The sequence below is a fragment of the Danio rerio genome, chromosome 21, assembly GCF_049306965.1.
Source record: "Danio rerio strain Tuebingen ecotype United States chromosome 21, GRCz12tu, whole genome shotgun sequence".
Taxonomy (NCBI): domain Eukaryota; kingdom Metazoa; phylum Chordata; class Actinopteri; order Cypriniformes; family Danionidae; genus Danio; species Danio rerio.
In genome coordinates, this window is record NC_133196.1 from 4783032 (window position 1) to 4807500 (window position 24469).

A 24469-nucleotide genomic window follows, 5' to 3' on the forward strand; every position below is an offset into this window, starting at 1 on the left:
ATAATTTTTTTTCAGTGTACAATGCCTTTAATGCAAACACTGTTCTTGGATGATTAAATTACTATAATTACTGACTGAAATACCATTTTAAAATGCATTGTGGGTATTTTTACAATAATTCATATTTGATAAACTATATATAGTTGAAGTCAGAATTATTAGCCCCCCTGAATTATTAGCCCCCCTGTTTATTTTTTCCCCAATTTCTGTTTAACGGAGGGCAGATTTTTTCAACACATTTCTAAGCATAATAGTTTTAATAACTCACCTAATCTAATAACTGATTTATTTTATCTTTGCCATGATGACAGTGAATAATATTTTAGTTAATATTTTTCAAGACACTTCTATACAGCTTAAAGTGACATGTAAAGGCTTCACTAGGTTAATTAGGTTAACTAGGCAGGTTAGGGTAATTAGACAAGTTATTGTGTAACGATGGTTTTTTCTGAAGATTATCGAAAAAAAAAATTTGCTTAAAGGGGCTAGTAATTTTGTCCCAAAAATAGGTTTCAAAAAATTAAAAACTGCTTTTATTCTAGCCGAAATAAAACAAATAAGACTTTCTTCAGAAGAAAAAATATTATGAGACATACTGTGAACATTTCCTCTGTTAAAAATAATTTGGGAAATATTTAAAAGAAAAATAATAAAATCAAAAGGGGGCTAATAATTCTGACTTTAAAAAAAAAAAAAGTTTTTAAAATAAAGCATGTTTGTAATAAAGACAGTAAAATTGCTATGTAATTTTTAACAGCTAGAAGCACCACGGCCCCATTTTGTCAGTAAACGCTAATGTGTTTGGTGTACGGCAAACCGCATTTGTGTGAGACTCATCATTTCAGAAAGGCTTGAATAAACTCCACCACAATTACATTAAATTAACTTACTAGGTATTTTTGACTAATGAGCTGTATTTCAGCTTCATCCGAGTCGGTCACTGTGCTGTTTATCTGACGTAATGCATGATGAGAAGCAGACACGCAAGTCTGAGTGTTGGGCGGGAAGAAGCAGCCCACCGCTCATTTGCATTTAAAGCCACAGACTACAAAAACAGCTGTAGTGTACTGAGACACAAAAATAGACAAATTCCGGAGGCTGTAATAAATGTTGTGAAGGGTATTTTGAGCTGAAACTTAATTCTGAAGACACCAAAGGTTAATTTAACATCTTGTAAAATAGATGCCCTTTAAGATGGCTGATAAAATTAAACTAATTAAATTAAACTGCTTTTATTCTAGCCGAAATAAAACAAATAAGACTTTCTCCAGAAGAGTAAACATCGTTGGAAATACTGTGAAAAATTCCTCGCTCTGCTGAACATCATTTGGGAAATATTTAAAAAAGAAAAAAAAGAAAGAGAAAGAATTTTGACTTGAACTGTAGGTTTTTATACAAAGGTCAAAACCTTATTAAAGGTTAAATTATATATAATACAATTTTTTCCCTTGACCTTACAGCAAGATAATTGTTCAGTTCAATTAATTTTAGGAAAACAAGACTTAATATGTTTAAGTTAGAGTTCAACTATTGATGAAAATGTTTTTTTTCTTCAGCAGAACAATAACGATTTTTAGCTAAAAGTGAAACTATGGTCCTTGCTGATCTATTGACTGTTTACATAGACGTCACATCAGTAATCTGATTAAGACAATAATATCATTCAGGTGTTTACACGTGTGGCTTTTTGAATGCTTCTTTCATGATCCTGTTTTACATGTTATAGCCCATAGATAAATTAACAACATTGCGTCACCACCCTATCCAACGTTTCCTTTGGAGTTTCATGTAATTTCAGGTGTTTCATTTTCACTTTTGGTACTTGAACTGCAGTTTGGCTCTTTCACTTTCATTCAGGAACAATTCATTCATGACAAACTGAGGTGTTGAATGCGAGTATTAAGTAAGAACTGATGGAGGAGTGTTGTATTAATGGAGTTTGATACCGCACGCCGAAAGAATTCTTTTATTTTTTCAGATTTGCGTGTGTCTGTCCTTTACTGACTCGAGAATAGTGTCAAACAGCCGTGTGTGTGTGTATGAAATATATCCTGTATAAATTAAAATGCGGCAAAAAGCCCTACGTGATGGTAATAGTTTGATTTCGGTGTTTACATGTCTGTACTGCACTTTAATATAATGCCACTAGAATTGGCATACTCCACGTCTTAATTACATTTCTGTTAAGTTCACTTATGACCTTAATCTGATTAAATTAATCAAAAATCACTGTTTACATGGTGAACTCTTAATCAGAGTTGTCTTAATCATCTTAATTTATTGTCTTAATTATATTAAAATCGGATTATTGGTGTCCATGTAAACATACTCCATGGATATAAGCACTCTGAGAGTCAAAACAAGGCAGAAATAGGAAATGTGGATGTGTAATTATGAACACTCATATGTCGATGAGCTCCTGACTTGACAAACTATTTGCATAAAATAAATGTCCGGGAAAGTGAATTAAATAGAGTGTAAAGTGAAATAAGTGGATGGGAGGTTCGCTGTTGTGAATGTTTAACATGTCTACAAACTGCATCAGTCACACTGCTGGATCAATAGAAAGATATTGACTTTCTTTTTTGCATCACTTTGTGTCTTTCCTGCTTCTGACGGCTGAAATGAAGACGTGTGTGTGTGTGTGTGTGCGCGTGTGCGCGCTGTTGACAGGGTGATATCTCACACACTTTTATGGGAGTCTTTCCCACACTTCGTGTGTGTGTGTGTGTGTGTGTGTGTGTGTATTCTGGGGATGCTGGGAAATCTGTTGACAGATGTTTTCACTAACACAGCTGTTTCTCCGTCTTCTGAAGCAGATCTTTTTGTCAAACTGCTGGGCTTCTCCCAGTCCCTATTCACACCTGTCCTTTATCTTTCTCTCATGTCTGTTTCCTTCTGTCACTCACAGAAAATCTGTGTCTTGTGTATCAGTGCCTCATGTTCAGTGTCGCTCTTTTGAGAAAGAGAATCAGTTCCTTTAACATTTATGGACCCTCTTCACATTTCCAGATTTCTCAGTAGCGTATAAGTCGTCATAGTAGGGCAAGCTTTGAATGTAAAAGTACGACAAATATGCTTTCTACAATCCTATTTGCTGAAATAATAAAAGAAAAACTCAACAATGGTGTTAAGACTTTCAGCAAAAGGAAAAATAATAGTGTGAGACTAAAAACGGCAGCCAGAAGAGAGAATAATGTCAAATTTACTGTCCCCCCCCCAAACACATTGCATTAGAAACACCTCGCATAATCGGTAATTAGCTTTTTTGTAAATTGATGCAAAGATAATATAATACATGCAGAAATACATAAAAAAAATCTCAATGTAATTTTTTTTTCAAGGATTTAAGATGCTCATGACCATAAAAACACATCATGATTTTGCCAAGTACGATGCATCTATGTGCAAAAATCTGAAATTCACTACCGAAGTGAGGTTTATTTAATTATTTATTTATTTATTTATTTTTTAGAAAGTTTATTGCCAGGTCAGCTTCTCTGGCTATTTCATGGCAAAAGAGTTATCAACAGCAATTAATAATACAGAAAATCAAGAAAAAACTATCTCAAAGTTTTAAAAAACTTTTCTTTTGTTGAATATTTTGCCAAAAAACATTCTGGTAACACTTTACAAAAAGGTTGTATTTAGTTGATGTGAGTTAACGCACATTAACTAATACAAAAATACTGTAATAGATGTATTGTTTATTGTTTATGTTAGTTAATGAAAAAAAAGTCATTCATTGTTAGTTCATGGGGGCAACAAAGTGGCTCAGTGGTAGCACTGTCGCCTCACAGCAAGAAGGTTGCCGGCTAGGTCAGTTAATAAAGGGACTAAGGCAAAGAAAAGGACACGTAACTCACGGTGCATTAACTAACGTTAGCAAGCAGGAATTTGGTTTGTTTTTAAACAAAAATATCATACATAAAATATCATTAACAAACAATACATTTCAATATGGTCGAAAATGGAGTGGGATGAAGCACAAGCTTATTATTTTCCCACCCCATTACCACATACATTTGTCTATTACTTAAACTTTTTTCTTCTTTTACTTATCTCTTCCATTTACATGAAACCTATTTTATCCTTTTGGCATCTTTGACAAATTATGTTTCATTCCATTTGTACCTTTACATTTTGTAACATAGACCCAAAGAAAAAAAAACATAGTTCTGCAAATAGCCATTAAATAAACGTCATCATACCTCTCTCACCTCATCCTTTTTCAATCCCCTTCATCATTATATTCCATTAATAATATATATGTATACAACATTACACTTTAAATTGATTATTATCTTGACATTGTTTGAGAGGCTAATCTAGACTGTTCCATAGTTTTACACCACAGACAGACATACACAAACATTTTAAAGTTGTCCTTGTTTTTAACCTTCTAAAATGTAGTTCTTCTCTCAGATTACATCCCCCTTGTCTTTCTTCAAAAAACTTTTGTGTGCATTTTGGAAGTAGTTTATTCCTAGCTTTAAACATAAATTGTGCTGTTTTAAAATTTAACCAAATCATTGAACTTGAGTATCTTTAACTTACAAAATAAAGGATTTATATGCTCCAAATACCCCACATTTTCTATCATGTAATGCAGTGGTCACCAAACTTGTTCCTGGAGGTCCGGTGTCCTGCAGATTTTAGTTCCAACTCTTATCAAACACACCTGAGCAAGGTAATCAAAGTCTTACTATATTTGAAACACTCAGGCAGTTGTGTTATGGCAAGTTGGAGCTAAACCCTGCAGGGACACCGGCCCTCCAGGACAGAGATTGGTGACCCGTAATGTAATGTATTAGGAAACTTGAACTGCTATTAATAAATGCTGTACAAGTATTGTTGGTAGTTAGTTCATGTTAGTAAATACATTAACTAATGAAACCTTATTGTAAAGTGTGACCAAATTCCTTTTACATCTCTCTGGATAAAAATAATGATCTGATAACACCACAAGTGTGTTAAGTAGTTTAACAGCTTGTTTCACCACTGAAGTGAACTTGCACATAAACATACATATTCAGCAGACCGTTTAATCAGCTTTACAAATACTTTGCTGTTTCTGATTAAATTTTTTTTTTATCAGTACAGAAGTGTGTTTTCAATATTTATGTGCACTGAAAGAGTCGAGAAACTGTCTCAGCACATAGGAACTGGAAAATCAATGAAAAATAAATGAGTCACGCAAAATGCCTACAACACACTTACCTTACATTTCACACATAAGACAGAGAAGCAGGGATGATGGGGTTGATGAGTTCGGAAGCAGGAGACAGGAAGTGACATGTTGAGAAACATCATCAAACTAAGCGAGATTTTAATTATTCACTCTCACTTTATCTTTCTACAGAAATAGCCATTAATTTACATGTTAACTGTAACATGTTCTAGAATCAGCATTGATCTAGAACAGGGTTTCTCAACTGGTGGGTCGCGGAGTGTGTGGTCAAAAAAACAACAAAAGTTTAGTTTATTTACTTATTTTGCTTGTACTCGACTTTTATTTTGAAATGCATGTGCGACAACCCTACCGTTTGACATGTGAAATTTCATTTAATGATAGCAACAAATATGTCAAAGCGCAAGTGCGACCACGAATATGTAAAGTATGGATTTACATATATTGATGACAAAAAAAGACTTAAAGCCTCAGTGTGTCATATGTAGTGAGGTGCTCTCATAAGACAGCATGAAACCTTCTGAATTAAAACGACATTTAAAAACCAGACAACATGTTTTATTAACAGTTCAGTTTAGTTTAAGGTAACTGAACCTGTCACATAACCAGCGATCGATCCCCAGAGATCGCTGGTTCTCACAACAAACCATGGACTACACTTCCGCCTGGACTACATTTTCATACATGCACTTCTCCCAGACACCCATGCTCACACATCTAGCTTGATTGCACTCACCAGCTGAACCTTGTCAGAGACTGATAACACACCATTCATAAGCCACTCTTTGACCCATCCTGTGGGCCGACTCTTGTTAGCTGTACCAGTAACATTACGAAGCGTCTTCCCTGTCTTGTTTTCCTGAGTATAGACCTTAGCCTTGTTCATCCGTGTTCTCCTGTTTAGCCGCCTGCCTTTCGACCTGTTGCCTGTTTATATGACTACGATTCTGGATTTGCCTACACATACCCGTTTGTACCTGATTGATCTTTGCTTGCCTGACGCTGAATAAACCTGCATATTGGATCTCACCTCCAGTTGTCTCTGTCACTCCCCCTGGTCGTTACAGAACCTTTCCATACCCTAACCACTGTTTACAGTATTTGTCGTTTTTTACTTTGTAATATTTTTATAATTTGATACATTTTGTTAAATGACAGCAGTAAAATATAGTTTATTTGTAAGTTTGTTTGGTGAATTTCTTATGATTTATCTGTCACTACTTAACAAATAAATACAAATTAGTTATCATTCCTAAAATTGTTTCATAGTTTTTGAAAATTTGAGTCGCGGCCTGATGGCCATGTAAAAATGTGGGTCCTATCGCCAAACCAGTTGAGAACCCCTGATCTTAGAACACGTTACAGTGCTTTAAGAGTTGTAGTGAAATAAGATGAGTTCTGGAAACCATTTTAGTGATAATAAGTAAAAGGGAACAGTGAAAACTATATCGTTAATGAGTAAAAGGGAAGAGCCAAAGGTTCTAGAATTTAGAACATTCTATTTTAAGAGACTAAAGTGAAATTTAGAAAATGTTACAATGGAACCATCAAATATTCTTGAACCTAGAACGTTCTAGAGCACATTAGTGTTCGTGTATAAATGAACAGGTCTAGAATCTAGAACATGTTACAGTGTTTGAGAGGTGTAGTGAAATAGAGTGAGCTCTACAAACCAATACTGTGATAAGTAGAAGGAAACAATGAAAGCTACACAGAGTAGAAGGGAAAAACCAAAGGTTCTAGAATTTAGAAGGTTTTTAAATTTAAGAAACTAAAGTGAATTCTAGAAAATATTACAATGTTAATGAATAGAAGGAACCGTCAAAGATTCTTGAACCTAGAACATATTAGATTGTTCATGTGATGTACAGAGCTAAGTTATGTTCTAGAATATATCAAGGTTGCCAAGTAATTGTCGGTAATTACCAAGGAGCGCTTTGTAATTACCGACAGGTGTGTTTGATCTAGGTTTTAGCTGAACTCTGCAGGTAGGTAGATCACCAGGAACAGGATTGGGCACCCCTGTTCTAGAATATATCAGTGTTTAAGAGTAGACAGTAATGGTCAAAGGTTGTAGAACCCAGAACATTACAATGTTTGAGATGCAAGTAACTTGAGTGAAGTCTTGAGCACATTAGTGTTAGTGTAGAAATGAAAAGTTTAAAGGTCTAAAATCTAGAACATGTTACAGTGTTTAAGCATTGCAGTGAAATAGGGTGAGTTCTAGAAACCATCATAGTTATAACAATTAGAGGAAAACTGTGAAAGTTACACTGTTAGAGAACAGCCAAAGGTTCTAGAATCTAGAATGATTTTAATTCTAAGAGAATTGTGTATAAGCGAATTCAAGAACACATTACAGGTTAATGAATAGAAGGAACCATCAAAGATTCCTGAACCTAGAAAATGCTACACTATGCATGAGCTGCACAAAGGTAAGGTGTTCTAGAATACATTACGGTGTTTAGGAGTAGATCGAAATAGTCAAAGATTGTAGAATCTAGAACATGGTAGTGTTTTTCAGTTGTCTGATATTAAGGTGAGTTCAAGAACATTGCCGTGTTTATGAGTACTGTAGAAGGAACAGTTGAATGTTCTAGAACCTTAAAAATTACAAAGTTAGACATGCAAGTAACATGGGTGCAGTCTTGAGCACATTAGTGTTTTTGTAGAAATAAACAGTTTATATGTCCAGAATCTAGAACATGTTACAGTGTTTAAGCGTTGCAGTGAAATAGAGAGAGCTCTAGAAACCATTACAGTGATAAGTAGAATGGAACATTGAAAGGTACACCATTAATGAGTTGAAGGAAACACCCAAAGGATCTAGAATCTAGAACATTGTTGCTTTTTAGTTGTAAGGAACAAAAGTGAATTCTAAAACTATAGTGGTAATAAGCAGAAGGGAATGGCTGAAGACTAATGATTAAAACATCAAATAAACATCTTCATTTTCTCATTCCATTTGTGATTCTTTCTCACCTTGAAAGTCGTCATATATGATGCCTTTTAGCTGTACAGTCTGTTTCCCGCCAGATAATAAGAACTTCATAAGAGCTTTGGAAAATGAACAGTATGATTATTATATTCGTTTATCTGGACCCCTATTACAGGCAAAGCAAACTGACTCTACGGCAAGCAAATAACAAGCTATGAATTTACACCGTTAAGGGAGGGAATAGAATCATCGTTTAAGCCATCTAATGAGCCCAAAAATCCACTACCAAGCATATGTGCTATCAAAAGTACAACCTGAAGTGGGATATTATAGAAGCTAACACAGCACAATGTTTATGTGGGGGTCTAATGACTATACTATGAGCACACAGCCATAAACTTCACAACCCAAAATGCACTTTAGTCTACTTCACAGCATCGATATATTTATCATCTACTCTCTCCCACTTAAGCGCTGGCTTCACTTCACCCTCCCATATATCGTGCTCATTTGACTGTTTGTGTGGGTCAAGCAAGGAAAAAGGACTGAGCACTGCACAGATCAATTAATAATGTCTGAATCACTGACAAGACCATAATGAAAAAATGACCATTCATAAATTGATCAGTCTGTGCCAGTTCTACTCATCAAAGAGGGTAAAGTGCACCAGCAGAATGTATAAAAACAAACGAGCTTTTATCAACTCTACAAAGGCCTGTTTTACCATCATCAGACTAATTAAACTAAAAGCCATTTCCTAAAGATTCTAAATCAAGTATGCGCTCTATACTACAAGCCATTTAATACCAGCTGAGTCCTACCTTTATGAGTATATCCCTCCTTTTTCTCTTCAGGTGACATGTGTATTGAAACCATCTCGATGTTTGGATCAGACTCCAATGCTGAGATTGGCAGCACGGATTCGTCTGTTGTCCTGGCAGACTCTGGTATCGGCCCATGTGACTCACTTTTTGGTTCATTATGTAGGTGTCCATGAGGGTTATGCATTGGCTCATGAGGATACACTACTGACCCATGAGGCTTATGCCTTGGCCCATGAGTTTTATGCCCTGACTCATGAGGATTATGCCCTGACCCATGAGGATTATGCCCTGACCCATGAGAGTTATGCGCTGACCCATGAGGACTTGCTACCGACCCATGAGAGTTATGCGCTGACCCATGAGGATTTGCTACCGATCCATGAGAGTTATGCGCTGACGCATGAGGATTTTCTACTGACCCATGAGGATTTGCTACCGATCCATGAGAGTTAGGCGCTGACCCCTGAGGGTTTTCTACTGACCCATGAGGGTTATACTCTGACCCATGTGGGTCATGCCCTGACCCATGAGGATTCGCTACTGACCCATGAGGGTTATGCGCTGACCCATGAGGATTCGCTACTGACCCATGAGTGTTATACTCTGACACAAGAGGATTCGCTACTGACCCATGAGGGTTATACTCTGACCCATGTGGCTTATGCCCTGACCCATGAGGATTTGCTACTGATCCATGAGAGTTATGCTCTGACCCATGAGGATTCGCTTCTGACCCATGAGGGTTATGCTCTGACCCGTGAGGATTCGCTACTGACCCATGAGAGTTATGCTCTGACCCATGAGGATTCGCTACTGACCCATGAGGGTTTTCCGCTGACACATGAGGATTTGCTATTGACCCATGAAATGTATGCCCTGACCCATGAGGATTTGCTACTGACCCATGAGAGTTATGCTCTGACCCATGTGGGTTATTCTCTGAGCCATGAGGATTTGCTACTGACCCATGAGAGTTATGCCCTGAGCCATGAGTATTCACTACTGACCCATGAGGGTTATGCTCTGACCCATGAGGATTCACTACTGACCCATGAGGGTTATGCTCTGACCCATGAGGATTCACTACTGACCCATGAGGGTTATGCTCTGACCCATGAGGATTCACTACTGACCCATGGGAGTTATGCCCTGACCCAATAGGATTAACTATTGGCTCATGTTTGTTATGCCCTGACCCATGAGGGTGTACTACTGGGTCATGAGATTTATGCTCTGACACATGAGGATTCACTACTGGGTTGTGAGGGTTATGCCCTGACCCATGAGGGTTGTGCCCTGACCCATGTGGATTAACTACTGGCTCATGAGATTTATGATCTGACTCATGAGGATTTGCTGATGACCCATGAGGGTTATGCTCTGTCCCATGAGGATTCACTATTGGCTCATGTGTGTTGTGCTTTGAACCATGAGGATTTACTTCTAGGTCATGAGATTTATGCTCCAATCCATGAGGATTCACTACTGACTCATGAGGTTTATGACCTGACCCATGAGGCTTATGCTCTGACCCATGAGCATTCACTACTGGTTCATGAGATTTATCCACTGACCCATGATGATTCACTACTGCATCGTGAGATTTATGCTCTGACCCATGAGGATTTACTACTGGATCATGGGGATTCATAACTGGGTCATGAGATTTATGCCCTGACCCATGAGGATTCACTACTGACCCATGAGGATCCACTTCTGACCTATGAGGACTATGCTCTGACCCATGGGGGTTTACTAGTGGCTCATGAGATTTATGTTCTGATCCATGATGATTCACCTCTGACCCATGAAGGTTATGCTCTGACCCATGCGGATTCCCTACTGGATCATGAGATTTCTGCTCTGAACTATGAATATTCACTACTGACCCATGAGGGTTATGCCCTGACTCGTGAGGATTCACTACTGACCCATGAGGGTTATGCCCTGACTCGTGAGTATTCACTACTGACCCATGAGGGTTATGCCCTGACTCGTGAGAATTCACTACTGACCCATGAGGGTTATGCCCTGACTCGTGAGGATTCACTACTGACCCATGAGGGTTATGCCCTGACTCGTGAGGATTCACTACTGACCCATGAGGGTTAAGCCCTGAGCCATGAGGATTCACTACCGACCCATGAGGGTTGTGCCCTGAATCAAGAGGGTTTACTATTGACCCATGAGGGTTATGCCCTGACTCGTGAGGATTCACTACTGTTCCATGAGGATTATGCCCTGACTCGTGAGGGTTCACTACTGACCCATGAGGGTTATGCCCTGACTCGTGAGGATTCACTACTGTTCCATGAGGATTATGCCCTGACTCGTGAGGGTTCACTACTGACCCATGAGGGTTATGCCCTGACTCGTGAGGGTTCACTACTGACCCATGAGGGTTATGCCCTGACTCGTGAGGGTTCACTACTGACCCATGAGGGTTATGCCCTGACTCGTGAGGGTTCACTACTGACCCATGAGGGTTATGCCCTGACTCGTGAGGATTCACTACTGACCCATGAGGGTTAAGCCCTGAGCCATGAGGATTCACTACCGACCCATGAGGGTTGTGCCCTGACTCAAGAGGGTTTACTATTGACCCATGAGGGTTATGCCCTGACTCGTGAGGATTCACTACTGTTCCATGAGGGTTATGCCCTGACTCGTGAGGGTTCACTACTGACCCGTGAGGTTTCACTACTGACCCATGAGGGTTATGCCCTGACCCGTGAGGGTTCACTATTGACCCATGAGGGTTATGCCCTGACTCGTGAGGATTCACTACTGACCCATGAGGGTTATGCCCTGACCCGTGAGGGTTCACTACTGACCCGTGAGGGTTCACTACTGACCCATAAGAGTTATGCCCTGACTCATAAGGGTTTACTATTGACCCATGAGGGTTATGCCCTGACTCGTGAGGATTCACTACTGACCCATGAGGGTTATGCCCTGACTCGTGAGGATTCACTACTGACCCATGAGGGTTATGCCCTGACTCGTGAGGGTTGACTACTGACCCATGAGGGTTATGCCCTGACCCGTGAGGGTTCACTACTGACCCATGAGGGTTATGCCCTGACTTGTGAGGGTTTACTACTGACCCATGAGGGTTATTCATTGATTCCTGAGGATTCACTACTGCTTCATGTGATTTATGCGTTGACTCATGAATATTCACTACTGACTCAAGGGGGTTCACGTTTGGCTCAAAAGGTTTTTGCGGCGATGAATGTGGATCCCATATTGGCTGATGAGGCTTATACATTGATTCATTAAGATTTACAATTTGCTCATGGGGTTTATGCATTGATTCATGAGAATTCACTTTTGGTTCATGAGGTTTCTGTATAGTCTCATGGGTTGTATGCATTGAGTGAGGTTTCACTGTTGACTCATGAAGTTTCTGAATTGGTTCATGATGCTTTGTTACTGATTCATGTGATGTTTGTGCTGCTCCATGAGATTCCGCTGTAGACACATGAACTTGAGGTTTGTGTAGTGGCTTGTGTGTTTCCAAAATTGGCTTTGGAATCGACTCTGGCTTTGGCTCGGCAGACTCCCGCACTGATCCAACAGGTTCAGGTGCTGGTGTGACAGATGCACTGGTGACTAATAATATGATTCACAAATTGAACAAATATATTGAGAACACAGTGAGACACTTCATACCAGTTTCTTCCCTGTGTCTGTTATGTTCCAGAAAAGTCTCCACTCTCTTTACATCTTCAGATACTTCATGTCTCCCTGAAGTCATCTCTTTCTTTTCAGAAATCTCTTCAACTTCCCCAGAATCCTCCACTGGTGGTGCTGTAATGATTTCTTAGTTGTAATCACTTGAATAATCACAAATTTGGTACACAAACAGCACGTTTTTCTCTATAAACAGCAACTGAACAACAAGCAGTCTAGTTAGAAATAACCTGTACATCAGCCTATACTCTATAGCAAGACAAACTCCACAACAAACCACAGATTAATTAGGGAAAATCAACAAAGCCACATCTACCACAACACTACTACAATACTGACAAAAAACTATTGAATAGCAAGTCACATCTCAATGAAATATTCTAAGTTGTGTTAGGTAAATGCAGGTAAATATCTGTAAAATTACCAAAATGACGTTGTCTTTGTGACGACGTGCATTTTTTAATTAAGCGGTAAAGACATTGTGTAATTTTCCAGAAAAGCACCGCTCAAGTCCTGACAAATTCTGACATCATTAATCAAGCCAATCCTGTGGATATATAGAAAAGTATTGCAAATAAATCTGATGAAGAGATGTGGACTAAACTCTTTGGCTTGTCGAGAGGTAAGTTTGAGTGTGCTGCAGCAAAGTCCCTTTAAGGCAAGTCATTTCACTCGGCGGCTATCTTTAAAACACCTCTCGTGCAGTATGCTCGGGCATTCTATCTGAACGAGGAAACATCAAATTCTCCAAGCTCACGATTAGATTACATATTTAGAAACACCAATAAAATTAAACAACAACCGTCTTATAAGTTTTGTTTCTAACCGTTCAGATCAAACAAAATCGGCACTGTTTCAAGTTACACCAAGGTAATGCATATGTGGACTCGAAAAGAAAGATATCACGACACCAACCTTATTTACGGCCATTTTACACATTATCATCCATGATATACAGCTTAAAGTGACATTTAAAGACTTAACTAGGTTAGTTAGGTTAACTAGGCAGGTTAGGGTAATTAGGCAGATTATTGGAGAACGATGGTTTGTTCTGTAGACTACCGAAAAAAATATATAGCTTAAATGGGCTAATAATTTTTGTCTTTAAAATTCTGTTTACAAAATTCAAAACTGCTTTTATTATAGTCGAATAAAACAAGACTTTCTCCAGAAGAAAAAATATTATCAGACATACTGTGAAAAGTTCCTTGCTCTGTTAGTTTCCCATCATTTGGGAAATATTTAAAAAAGAAAAAGAAATTCAATGGGGGGGGGATGATTCTGACTTCAACTGTGTGTGTGTAAGGGGAAATTCTCTTTGCTGTAGGACTTTCAATCATAGTTCAAACAATTACAGGTCACCTTTTTGTCTTTCATAAAATCAGTCATGTGATATCAATAGTTACACTACTGTTTCTGTTAAGTTGGCCTTGCCTTTTATGTCTGTCCTTTTATTGGTGTGATTCTTAAGGTGCACTCACACTAGGCTATCTGAACCGTGCCTGGCCGCATTTCCCGGTTTGTTTGACAAGTGCGAATGCTCCTAATTGGGCCCTGGCATGATTCAGTTGGTCGGCCCTGGCCCGGATGAAAGAAATGTGCCAGAGCACGATTCAGTTGGGCTTTGGCGCAGTACACTTTGAGTGAGTGCAAAACTGCCTGAGCCCAAAACTGAACATGTGACATCACTTTTAAGGGACTGTTTTATACGGATTTATTAATCGTTCTTTTTTTCAATGAACGCAACTGTGCACTGAAAAGAGTGTTGCATGCAGAACTGTTGCAAACAATTTATTTGTGTTGAATTTAAACAAACAAATTAAGTTAAGTTAATAATGTTCAACTTAATTTGTTGGTTTAAATTCAGCCCAAATAAATAGTTTACAACCACTTAACGTTAAAAAATGTAGTAAATCCAAGGAATCGTCTTTGAATAATTTTTTTTCAGTGTAGTTTATTAATGCAAACCCCTCACTGCATGTCAAAAGCACCTTCAGCAAACCTCCTATTACCTGCAGCACGAGGATTTTATGATCACTTTATAAGCGTCAAGTTGTGGATCTGTTCCGCAAAATATTTGATTGCATCACTACGTCCCAAACGAATAAAAATAATACAAAATGATACACTTAAAGCAATGCCCACTGCTAAACGAGAGCGCTTCTCTTCTGTTGAACTGAACAGCTGCATTATTAATGCGTAAGTACTGTATGCTAGGGGGGGCGACAATCGTGCTTTGGCACGGTTCAAGGCAACTCTACCTAGTGTGAGTACACCCTTCATTTGAGTCTAGTTTCATGAGTGTCCTGCTGAGTGATTCACTGTATGTGTTTCTTAAATACGCGAAAAGAGGCATGTGCTGATGAGAAGACAAACCAAACTACAATTAATCTCCGCTGACGGATTGATTTGGTTTAAGTTGCACAAACGCATGTAAACATCGACCATGGCGTGATTTCATTAACACCCACACACTATCCTGCTGGGAACCTCAAAGATCTCCACCTTTATTAAATCTTTCCGAGGAGCTGCTCCGTCTCTCTTCTCAGCCGAGTGCTTTATTTCTCCTTTCACTTTTTCCATGCCAACTTGACACTTTCTGATCTGAGCTCGAGCTGGAGTTTCTCATTCACTCGTTAAACGTCATGCAGTATTCATGTCTCGGCTTCGATCAATGAGCGTGTGTGTGTGTGTGTGAGCGTGTGTGTGTGTGTGTGTGCGATGAATCTTTGTTTTATATATTCGCAGGCCGCCAGTAATCCGCTTTTGTGCTGAAAGATGCAAAGTCACTCTATATTTTGACAGAGGGAAAACACTGTCTAATTGAGCATTGATTTCCCCCTGCGCACGCTTTGGAACCGTTACCCACAATCCTCTAGGGGTACGTTGGAGTAGATGACTTACTGGCAGCAGAGTCGCTGAGCTCTTGGCTTGGCTACAATGCTTTGACTGCCAAAACAAGTCTTTGAAAGATGCTTCTACAGCATACTAACAGCACCAGCACACACACACACTTACCTTTGCTCTGTATATGTATGTGCACAGGCTCCTCCTCTGGAGGTGTGGCCGTGCGGGGAGTGTCCTCTCTGAAAATATGAGAAGGGGGCGTGGCTTTTGGGGTGGTATAAAGTGCCTTGGGGTCTATTTCAGCTGATGGGACGTGGTTTACAGTATCTACATGTGCCGGAGGAGCATCTAATGGGATTTGAGGGGTGAGGTGTAACAGAAACGAGTTAGAGAAACCAGAGTCAGCATGGAATACACACACATACACACAAAGTGCTGAGCCTAACAAAACCACTTGCATTTTAAGTCTTGCAGTTGCTTTCAAGGCAAACGGGGGGCGCTAGCGTCAACCGGAGCGCAGTTCTGCACTGCAGAGGTGGTTTAGGATTCACTACATGTTCAATCTTTGTTTTAAAATATTCAGAATGGACTCTTAAGCGTACTGCTTACTGTGCAATCTATACTGTAAAGTGTCCAGGGTTGTGCAACATTCTGAATTAAACCATCTGCTTTCTTTCAGTTCATGTGTGGTTTGTTTGTTTATTACAGGTGTCACGATGCAATAGTTTACAGTTTGGTGTGTACATGAGGCTTTTAAGGTTTTTAATGACCTCATCATTAACCTCATTTGGTTTTAAACCTTTATGAGTTTGTTCTATTGAACACAGAAGAAGATACTTGATACCGTTGATACCAAGAATGCTGATACCATTGACTTCCATAATAGGAATAAATAATACTAAATTAAGTCAGCTAGTGCCAGCTAGCAGTATTTCCCAAAAATATCTACTTTTGTGTTCAACAGACGAAAGAAACTCAGGTGACAGGTGAGTAAATGATGGCAGAATTGACATTTTTGGGTGAACTATCTCTTTATCTTTTAAACTTAATCATAAAATTATGTTTCCACTCCACTGTTTACACTGTGGCTTTCATAATTAGTTTTCCTGCCAGATTCATTCAAACATATGCATTTGGTGATTAACACATAATAAAGATGATGATAATAATGATAATAATAATTATAATGATGGTAGTAATATTACAGTTTTTCTATATTGGTCTGGCTCATTTTTAAAAACATAAATGACATTCTCAAAATTCCAAGATCATTTATGATGAACTGTAAATAATATGCCAAAATGAAATGATTTTTTCCTCAAGTCAAGTAAAATAATCTGCCAATGGGGTCAGCAAAATAATCTTGCTTTTTGATTTGTGATAGGATTATTTTGCTTAGCTCATTGGCAGATTATTTAGCTTGATTTAAGGGAAAACTCACTTCATTTTGGCATATTATTTCTTAAAACAAGACAATATGTTTTGCATGTTTAGAAAATGCTTCTTGATTTAAGAACTTTTAGATATTTGGACTAGAAACAAGAGAAAAAAATCTAAGTAAGAAAAGCATTTTTTTGAGCTGACTATTAAACTGAGTGGTAATATTCGAATCGGCTGGCAAAAAGTGCAATGTGACCGCGGCGTAAGAGTAATGAATATATAGGCTGAAAACAATCAGTTTAACAGCATGTTGTTTTCTTAATTTGTTAATGTTTGTCTATATGCACATGCAGCACAAATTTGGATGCATGTTGTCAAACTCATGATGTTTCCTCAATTTGTTACTGCTTTTTATTGCGTGTCTTTTTTAATAATTTTTTTTACTCGTTTGAGCTCTCTTAGACACCGTAGTAACTAGTATTAAAGAGGTTCTAAAGTGTCGACAAATTCGAAAAACTTAAGGCTCGTACACACCGGGAGGCTTTTCGTTTGCGTTTATCGTCAGCGTTTTTCAAGACGTTTTTCCGTATACAAACCCAAGCGATTTTCACTGCTGTCAAGCAGAAGGGTATGCAAAATCACTCATTGACATTAGATGGCGCTACACAACTTTAAGGGCCTACTCACACTATGCCATCCGTACCGTGCCCAGGCACATTTCCCGGATCGTTTGAGAAGTGTGTGCGCTGAATCGGGCTCAAGCACGGTTCACTTGGCCGGCCCTGGCCCGGTTGGAAGAGGTGTGCCTGAGCGCGGTTCACTTGGGCTTTGGCGCGGTACGCTTGTAGTGTGAGTGCAAAACGCGCCAAAGCCTGAAACTGAAAGCGAGACGTGACTTTTAAGGGACTGTTTCATATGGATTTATTAATCTTTCTTACTGTTCAGTGAACGCAAACTGCCGTAGTATATTAAAGACGCAAACCCCTCACTGCACCACAGCTGCGCGGCTTCAGCAGACCTCCTCATTCCTGCAGCACGAGAGCTTTATGATTGTTTATGAGCGCCAAAAGTGGCGGATCTGTTCGGTGAAATATCTGACTGCGTGTCACCGCATCCCTAAGGACTGTTTGGCGAAATATTTGACTGCATATCACTGCATATCAAACGACTGACACAATATAACTAGAGCAATTTCTGCTGTGCTGAGTGAGAGCACTCACTGAACAGTGCAGCATCAATTGTGGTGTGAGTGTGGGCCGTCGGGGGAGACAGCAGGGGGGACAAGCGTGCTTTGGCCCGGTTCGAGGCAACTGTACCTAGTGTGAGTACGGCCTAAGCTTCTGACACCCGCTTGTAACACAGAAGAAGAAGACAAAGTTGACACGCTTGTTGTTATGGATGGTTCAAGCAGCAGCTCCAGCGCTAGCGATGAAGAAATGATTATTGTTCAACAGAGCAATAAGCAGCTCTACGTTCATATCGCCTCTGCGCATCTTCTTCAATGTGCGCTCGCATAGACAGTTTTGCGCTTGAGCGCCTCCAAGTGCTGTTTACTGTAACTTCAGCAGCTCTGTGCACGTGAACAAAAGTGCCAATCTGATTGGTGGAGAGGGTCGCGCCAAAACATAAAAAAATTAGCACAAGGTGTTATTTTTAAAAATGACGCCTTTACGCTGGCGTTTTGCCCGTTGATGTGCACGATCACATTGACGCCCTTTATTTAGTCATGAGGCGTTAAACGTCGACAGAAAACGCGAGCAAAAATTATCTCGGTGTGCACTGGCCTTTAGATATTACTACTTGATAATACTAATGAGATACTTAGATACTTAGTTCAGTACATAGTTAGTTTTTCTGCATTAAATATGTATGGAAAAACAGCAAAAACCTGGCAAACTAGTAGGCCGCATGATGCTATTTTATGAGTTCACACTTACAGATGTTATAATAAGTGAAGTTTTTAAACTAATTTCGAGAGGAGCACGTGATATAATTGACCGCAGCTGGCCGCCTATCTACACTCATTAGTTAGCCAATCAGATCTATTCCAAATTACTATAAATAGCCTAGCTAGATATTACTCCCTTACCTTCGTTTTCCGAAGAAACCCCCCATCCACCCCCTATCTCCTCCTTTCCTCCCTTTAAAAAGGGGAGCTCTCGAGAACCACCTGATCTCGTACTCCCCTTACATGCTCTATGGACCTGGCGGGAGCCCTGGGCTCAACCATCTCCGAGCTCAGGGTTCTCTCCCGGGACAGCATGCCAAACCTGCTTACAGTCGTCAAGCAATATCTAAGTGTGAACTCTTGAAAGCATATTCGGTGTGCTGTCCAACGAGAGGGCTCTGAGCTTGGAATAGACACCCCAACTCGTGTTATTCCCCTTGTCGGGAAAGTGACAGACATTAGGGTCCGAGAGAAGTGTCTAGCCCCACCCAGAGCTCCGCACCCTAGGTAGATGGTGTTTTAAGAGGTGAGGTGTCAGGGTGGTGGAGGGATGCTAATGTCGTGAGATAATGAAAGTAGTAAGAATTTGGTGTTCATGGGTGTTTGGTCTAATGCTGATTGTCAATGATGTGTTAGAATTGCTGAAACATCTGCGCATGCTCCTCCAGAAATTAGTTTATAAAGCATCACTACAGTACATGACATCAGTACATGCCATTTCATTCTCAGAAATACTTGCATTGCATTATTTTATAATGTCAAAACGTCTTCTCATTTGCAATAGGTCATGAAATAAACAGTATTTGTGCATACTAGAGAATCCACACCAGTTATATCTGACAAATCAAGTGCGTCATCAGTTTATCAGAGCACTTTTGTAATAGCAAGGGTCTTAAGAGCAGTTTAATGCAGATTGTGAGTGTGTGTGTACATGTGTGTGTGTGCTTGTGTAGCTGCAGATGGCGCTCTGTTGGATTAAGGCACATTACATCATCAATAAGCTCTGCTAGTACACAGAGGCAGCAACTAGTCTAGTCTACGTAAAGTACTCGAGGGTTGTATATTACTCTAGATGTTATATTCTAGGTTACATGTACAACTACAGGAGCCTATAAGGGTTATAGTGTCCCACCTGTGTCCAACACTGGCGATTCTGTTACAACTGTAGTGAACTCTTCAGCTGAGGTATCGGTCACTGTTAGCATAAAAATGAACAAAGGCAATTTTAATAAGCATATTATGAATGCAACATCTGATTGTAAGATGCGGCTGGTATTTGAAGCCTATGAACCATAATGCACATGTAGGATTTGCAGGAGAAAAGGTTTGCCAAAAAGTGCTACAAATCAGTTATGGTCAGTGCAATGTCTGTGCATTTTGATGATTAAAAAATTTATAGAATAAACACATACTACTCTTTAAACGTGTGGTGATCAGTAGGGTTTTGCTCATCAGTGCTGCATTAATTTATTTAAAACGGTGAAATATTGTGAAATATAACAATTTAAAAATGTTTCAATGCTAATATATATATATTAATAAATCCCTAGCTGCGTCCCAAATGGCACACTATACACTATGCACTCATGCACTATGTACTCATGCACTTACACACTCAACAGGATAATATATGTATGTAGTGTCGTCCCAAATGGAGCTCTAATGTTTTTTTACTAAGCGTAAATTCAAACCGTTTTTCTAATGACGTTTGACGGTTGCCAAATCAGTGAAATAAACGACCAAACTACCAAATAATACCTGCCGTGAGAATAACCGCATTCACCATCGGGAGGCGCTGTAATCAATTTTGATTTCACCATCCAAAATAAAGTTATCCAACATGTGCGCTCGATGGCTCCGCCCCTCCGCTCCGCTCCAGTTTTCCATGTTACATGAGTGTTCATAAACTACAGTAATATGCTGATTTACTGATTAAAAATAAATACATTTCTGATTATTATCAGTGTTAAACCTTTAGCTGCTTTACATTTTTTGTGGAAACCATAATGCTCTACAAAGAGGCAAAAGATCACTGAATCAACTCTTGATATCTGAGGAATGAGGTTTATGTGATCACCAGCTGGCTTTTGTTACATTAGGGCAAATATAAATGTCCAAAACATAATTTACTCATTTCAGGCCTGCTCATAATCCTTTTATTAGCCTACTTATAATGTCCAAGACATTGCTATTAATATTAAATGCTACTTTTGTGCTGTTACTAGCTGTTTTCTTCACCTATTCACTGGTTTAAGAGTCTTAAATTGGTATGTCTTCACCTGGTGAAAAAGCAATCTGCAGTCTATTGAATCTGCAATCTATTGCTTTTTCCTGCAGTTCCTGGATGTAATGTCGAATCTTAACAGCCGAATTTGAGCCACTGAGTTTATGGAAGTGAATTTTTAAACTGAAACAAAAACAAAATGAATCGAAAATTGCCTTTTGAATTTTATACATCACATTTTTAAACAGAACCGAATATTTTGGAAGTGAAATCTGGAAGTTGAATATGAAGTATTGAATTTAAGTATGAAATTGTGTTTTGAATTGAAATATTCACAGCTTAAATAAACAGCTGTGCTAAATTTCTTATCCAGCATATGTTTTATACAGCTGATGCCCTTCCAGCTGCAACCCATGACTGGGAAACACCCATACACACATTCTCACACACATACACTATGGACAATTTAGCCAATTCACCATGTGTTTGGACTTGTGGGGGAAACCGGATCACCCAGAGGAAAGCCACGAGAACATGCAAACTCCACACAGAAATACTGACTGATGCAGCTGAGGCTCGAACCAGCGACCTTTTTGCTATCTACTGCGCCACCGTGATGCCCTGTACTTCCTATAGTAATTACAATTCTTTCATTAATTTTCCTTTGGCTTAGTCTCTCTTTATTCATCAGGGGTCACCACAGTGGAATGAACCGCCAAGCTATCCAGCATATGTTTACATGGCGGATGCCCTTCCAGGTGCAATGCAGTATTGGAAAACACCCAAACACTCTCACATTCACTACAGACAATTTACTACCATTCACCTATAGCGCATGTGTTTTGGGGGAAACTGGAGCACCTGGAGGAAACTCACGCCAACACAGGGAGAACGTGCAAACTCCACACAAAAATGCCAACTGACCCAGCTGGGACTCGAACCAGCAACCTTCTTGCTGTGAGGCGACAGTGCTAACCACTGAGACACCACGTCGCCCCTGTAATTATGCATTCTAACCTCAGCCATTTTACAAGTACATGTCAATAATAGTACTTAGGAGTTCAATTATTAGTTCCACCGTATCAAAAACACCTTAAAGTTTGACCTATTTCATTTTTATAAAAAAATATTTAAGGATTTTTTTTCATAACTAAAAGGCTCCAATATACACTCTTTATGAAAACAGAAATTATATTTTTCACTGCTGTTGTTTATCCCCCTTGCAAAACAAAAACATTTATGTCCTAAAATTCATACAGAGGGCGACGAAGTGGCGCAGTGGATAGCACGTTCGCCTCACAGCAAGAAGGTCGCTGGTTCGATCCTCGGCTCAGTTGGCGTTTCTGTGTGGAGTTTGCATGTTCTCCCTGCGTTCGCGTGGGTTTCCTCCGTGTGCTCTGGTTTCCCCCACAGTCCAAACACATGCGGTACAGGTGAACTGGGTAGGCTAAATTGTCTGTAGTGTATGAGTGTGTGTGTGTGTGTATGTGTGAATGTTTCCCAGAGATGGGTTGCGGCTGGAAGGGCTGCGTAAAAACTTGCTGGATAAGTTGGCGGTTCATTCTGCTGTGGCGACCCCATGAATTCATACCGACCACAAACCTTTTAATGACAGTATACAGAACACTGGACTGATGGAAACATCTCTAATATATAATGTAGAAACTCTGACTTTGCAATGCATTATATTCTCTTTATACTCTTTTTATATAATTAAACTTTTTTTGTATGCGAGTCCTACTTTTTTTTCGTATGAAAGAAATGGCCCGATTCCACTGAGTAGTACGGTACCAATCGGTATGGGTTACCTTTATTAGGCAATGGTGGGCGTGGTGTACGACAGAAAGTTTCAGACAACATCATTTTCGCTCGCGGAAATGTCTACAGTAAAGCTGTACGGGTCGTTCATATCATATGAGAAGCACTTCTCGCAAAACAGATGCTTTATACACAAATACTTGTGTTTAAATGTTCATTACTAACCTTCTATCAGCATAATTTGATTATAACTGCAGATCAATGACAGTGCTAAATAGCCTACTGTAACGTCTGCAATTATATAAAATAAATAAATGAACATATATGAACACATACAGACCCTTACAGTCTCCGATATCTTACCAATTACAGAAAACTACACACAGCAGACATTTAGTCCTTATTTGGGTTTAAAAACAACACACAATATATTGCTCACAGTCAGTGTAAACCTCTCATCTGTGTCTGTAATCTTCAGCAGCACATTTACCCTCTGTTAGAAAGTCATTCTGTCATTCAGAGTTCATAATGGTCCAAAAGGTGAGGTTAATTGTTAAACATGGCAGTTTGTTCATGGTTTAGTTTGCTGAAAAAAATCATTTGCTCCTTTATTTTTTCGTGCTTCACTCTCATGTTTGTCTGTTTCTGATAGGATCGGATGTCAGAAGCTCTTCAATCATCACGCGCATACCATTATCATGCTCATGTTTTTTATTTCAAATGTAGAACCGTGACTGGTGCACGCGGGAAAACAAAACCGCTCTCGCTTTAGACGGCCTAATAAACATCAACAGGGCACATGATAGTTTTGTTCTTCTTCTTGGCTTTGTGGCTGTTCATCATGATGACGGCAAGGTTTGTTTGAGCTCAGGGGTCCGTTCTTCGTACCTCGCTTAAATGATCTAAGATGATTTGGCAGATCCTGGATCTTTTAATCTTGATAACTGATCTCTGGCTAATTTGGTTCTTCAAACAAGTTCGCGAATCAGATTAGAATGTCTGGATAAACTGATCTGAGATCGCTGCGTCTGTTGTGAAGGACAGATCTATCGTTCCTCGAAATCATGATCAGCACTGCAGCGATTGGCTGACGGCACAGCAGCGTGATGACATCATCTGATTAATATTCAATTATCCAAAAAAAGCTGCAGGCTTTACACTTTCATGTGTCAGGAGTATTCATCATGTATTTCAATACAAATCAATGTATTTAGTTCCACATTTAGAAAATATTTTCTTTATAGTAGCCGTTTTTTAATCGGTGTAAAGAATTACTGGTTGTTTACAAAAGCATTTTCATATTAGTAAAGGTGTCTGCAACTTTTGTGAAGCATCAAATCACTGGCATATTAACTGTCAAAACATGTTCATGACTGCATAAATGTATTATTGCTTTTAAAAAAAAGTCACATATTCTGCATTTCTATTATGCACAATTTGTACTAAAGCGATCTAAAAAGTTCATATCAATAAGTTTTCTCTTTGCAGTAGCAGGTGGCAGTCTTTGTACTTTCATTTCGAGAGTGCAGATTGCATACGTTTTATTAATATGTAAAACTTAATTTATTTTATTAATGACTATAACTTCATATATATAGTTAAAAAATATGTACCATTTTCCCAAGTGTATATAACCACTACTGTAAGAAAATATCAGCATTGG

At 39.1% G+C, this 24469-nt stretch overlaps 1 protein-coding gene and 1 long non-coding RNA gene across 7 annotated transcripts in view; one reads left to right on the forward strand and one right to left on the reverse strand.

Annotated features, from left to right (window-relative positions):
• The window catches only part of LOC141379954 (uncharacterized), a 154586-nt gene that overhangs the window by 21584 nt on the left and 108533 nt on the right, over window positions 1-24469 (forward strand). The window lies entirely within an intron of this gene.
• ntng2b (netrin g2b) overlaps window positions 1-24469 on the reverse strand; it is a 141940-nt gene that overhangs the window by 18960 nt on the left and 98511 nt on the right. Inside the window, exons 6-10 of one of the 5 annotated variants that reach the window (XR_012397083.1) lie at window positions 19957-20019; window positions 15668-15844; window positions 12629-12766; window positions 8951-12544; window positions 5221-8248 (exon numbers count right to left, since the gene is read on the reverse strand). The exons of 1 other annotated variant lie outside the window; for it this stretch is intronic. Coding sequence is in view for 3 of the 4 variants with exons in the window: in XM_073935706.1 (XP_073791807.1) it covers window positions 8174-8248; window positions 8951-12544; window positions 12629-12766; window positions 15668-15844; window positions 19957-20019 (4047 nt within the window). In the remaining variant the exon portion in view is untranslated. The remainder of the gene's footprint in view (window positions 1-5220; window positions 8249-8950; window positions 12545-12628; window positions 12767-15667; window positions 15845-19956; window positions 20020-24469) is intronic. 3 more of the 5 variants (XM_073935706.1, XM_073935707.1, XM_073935708.1) reach the window with 3 other exon arrangements.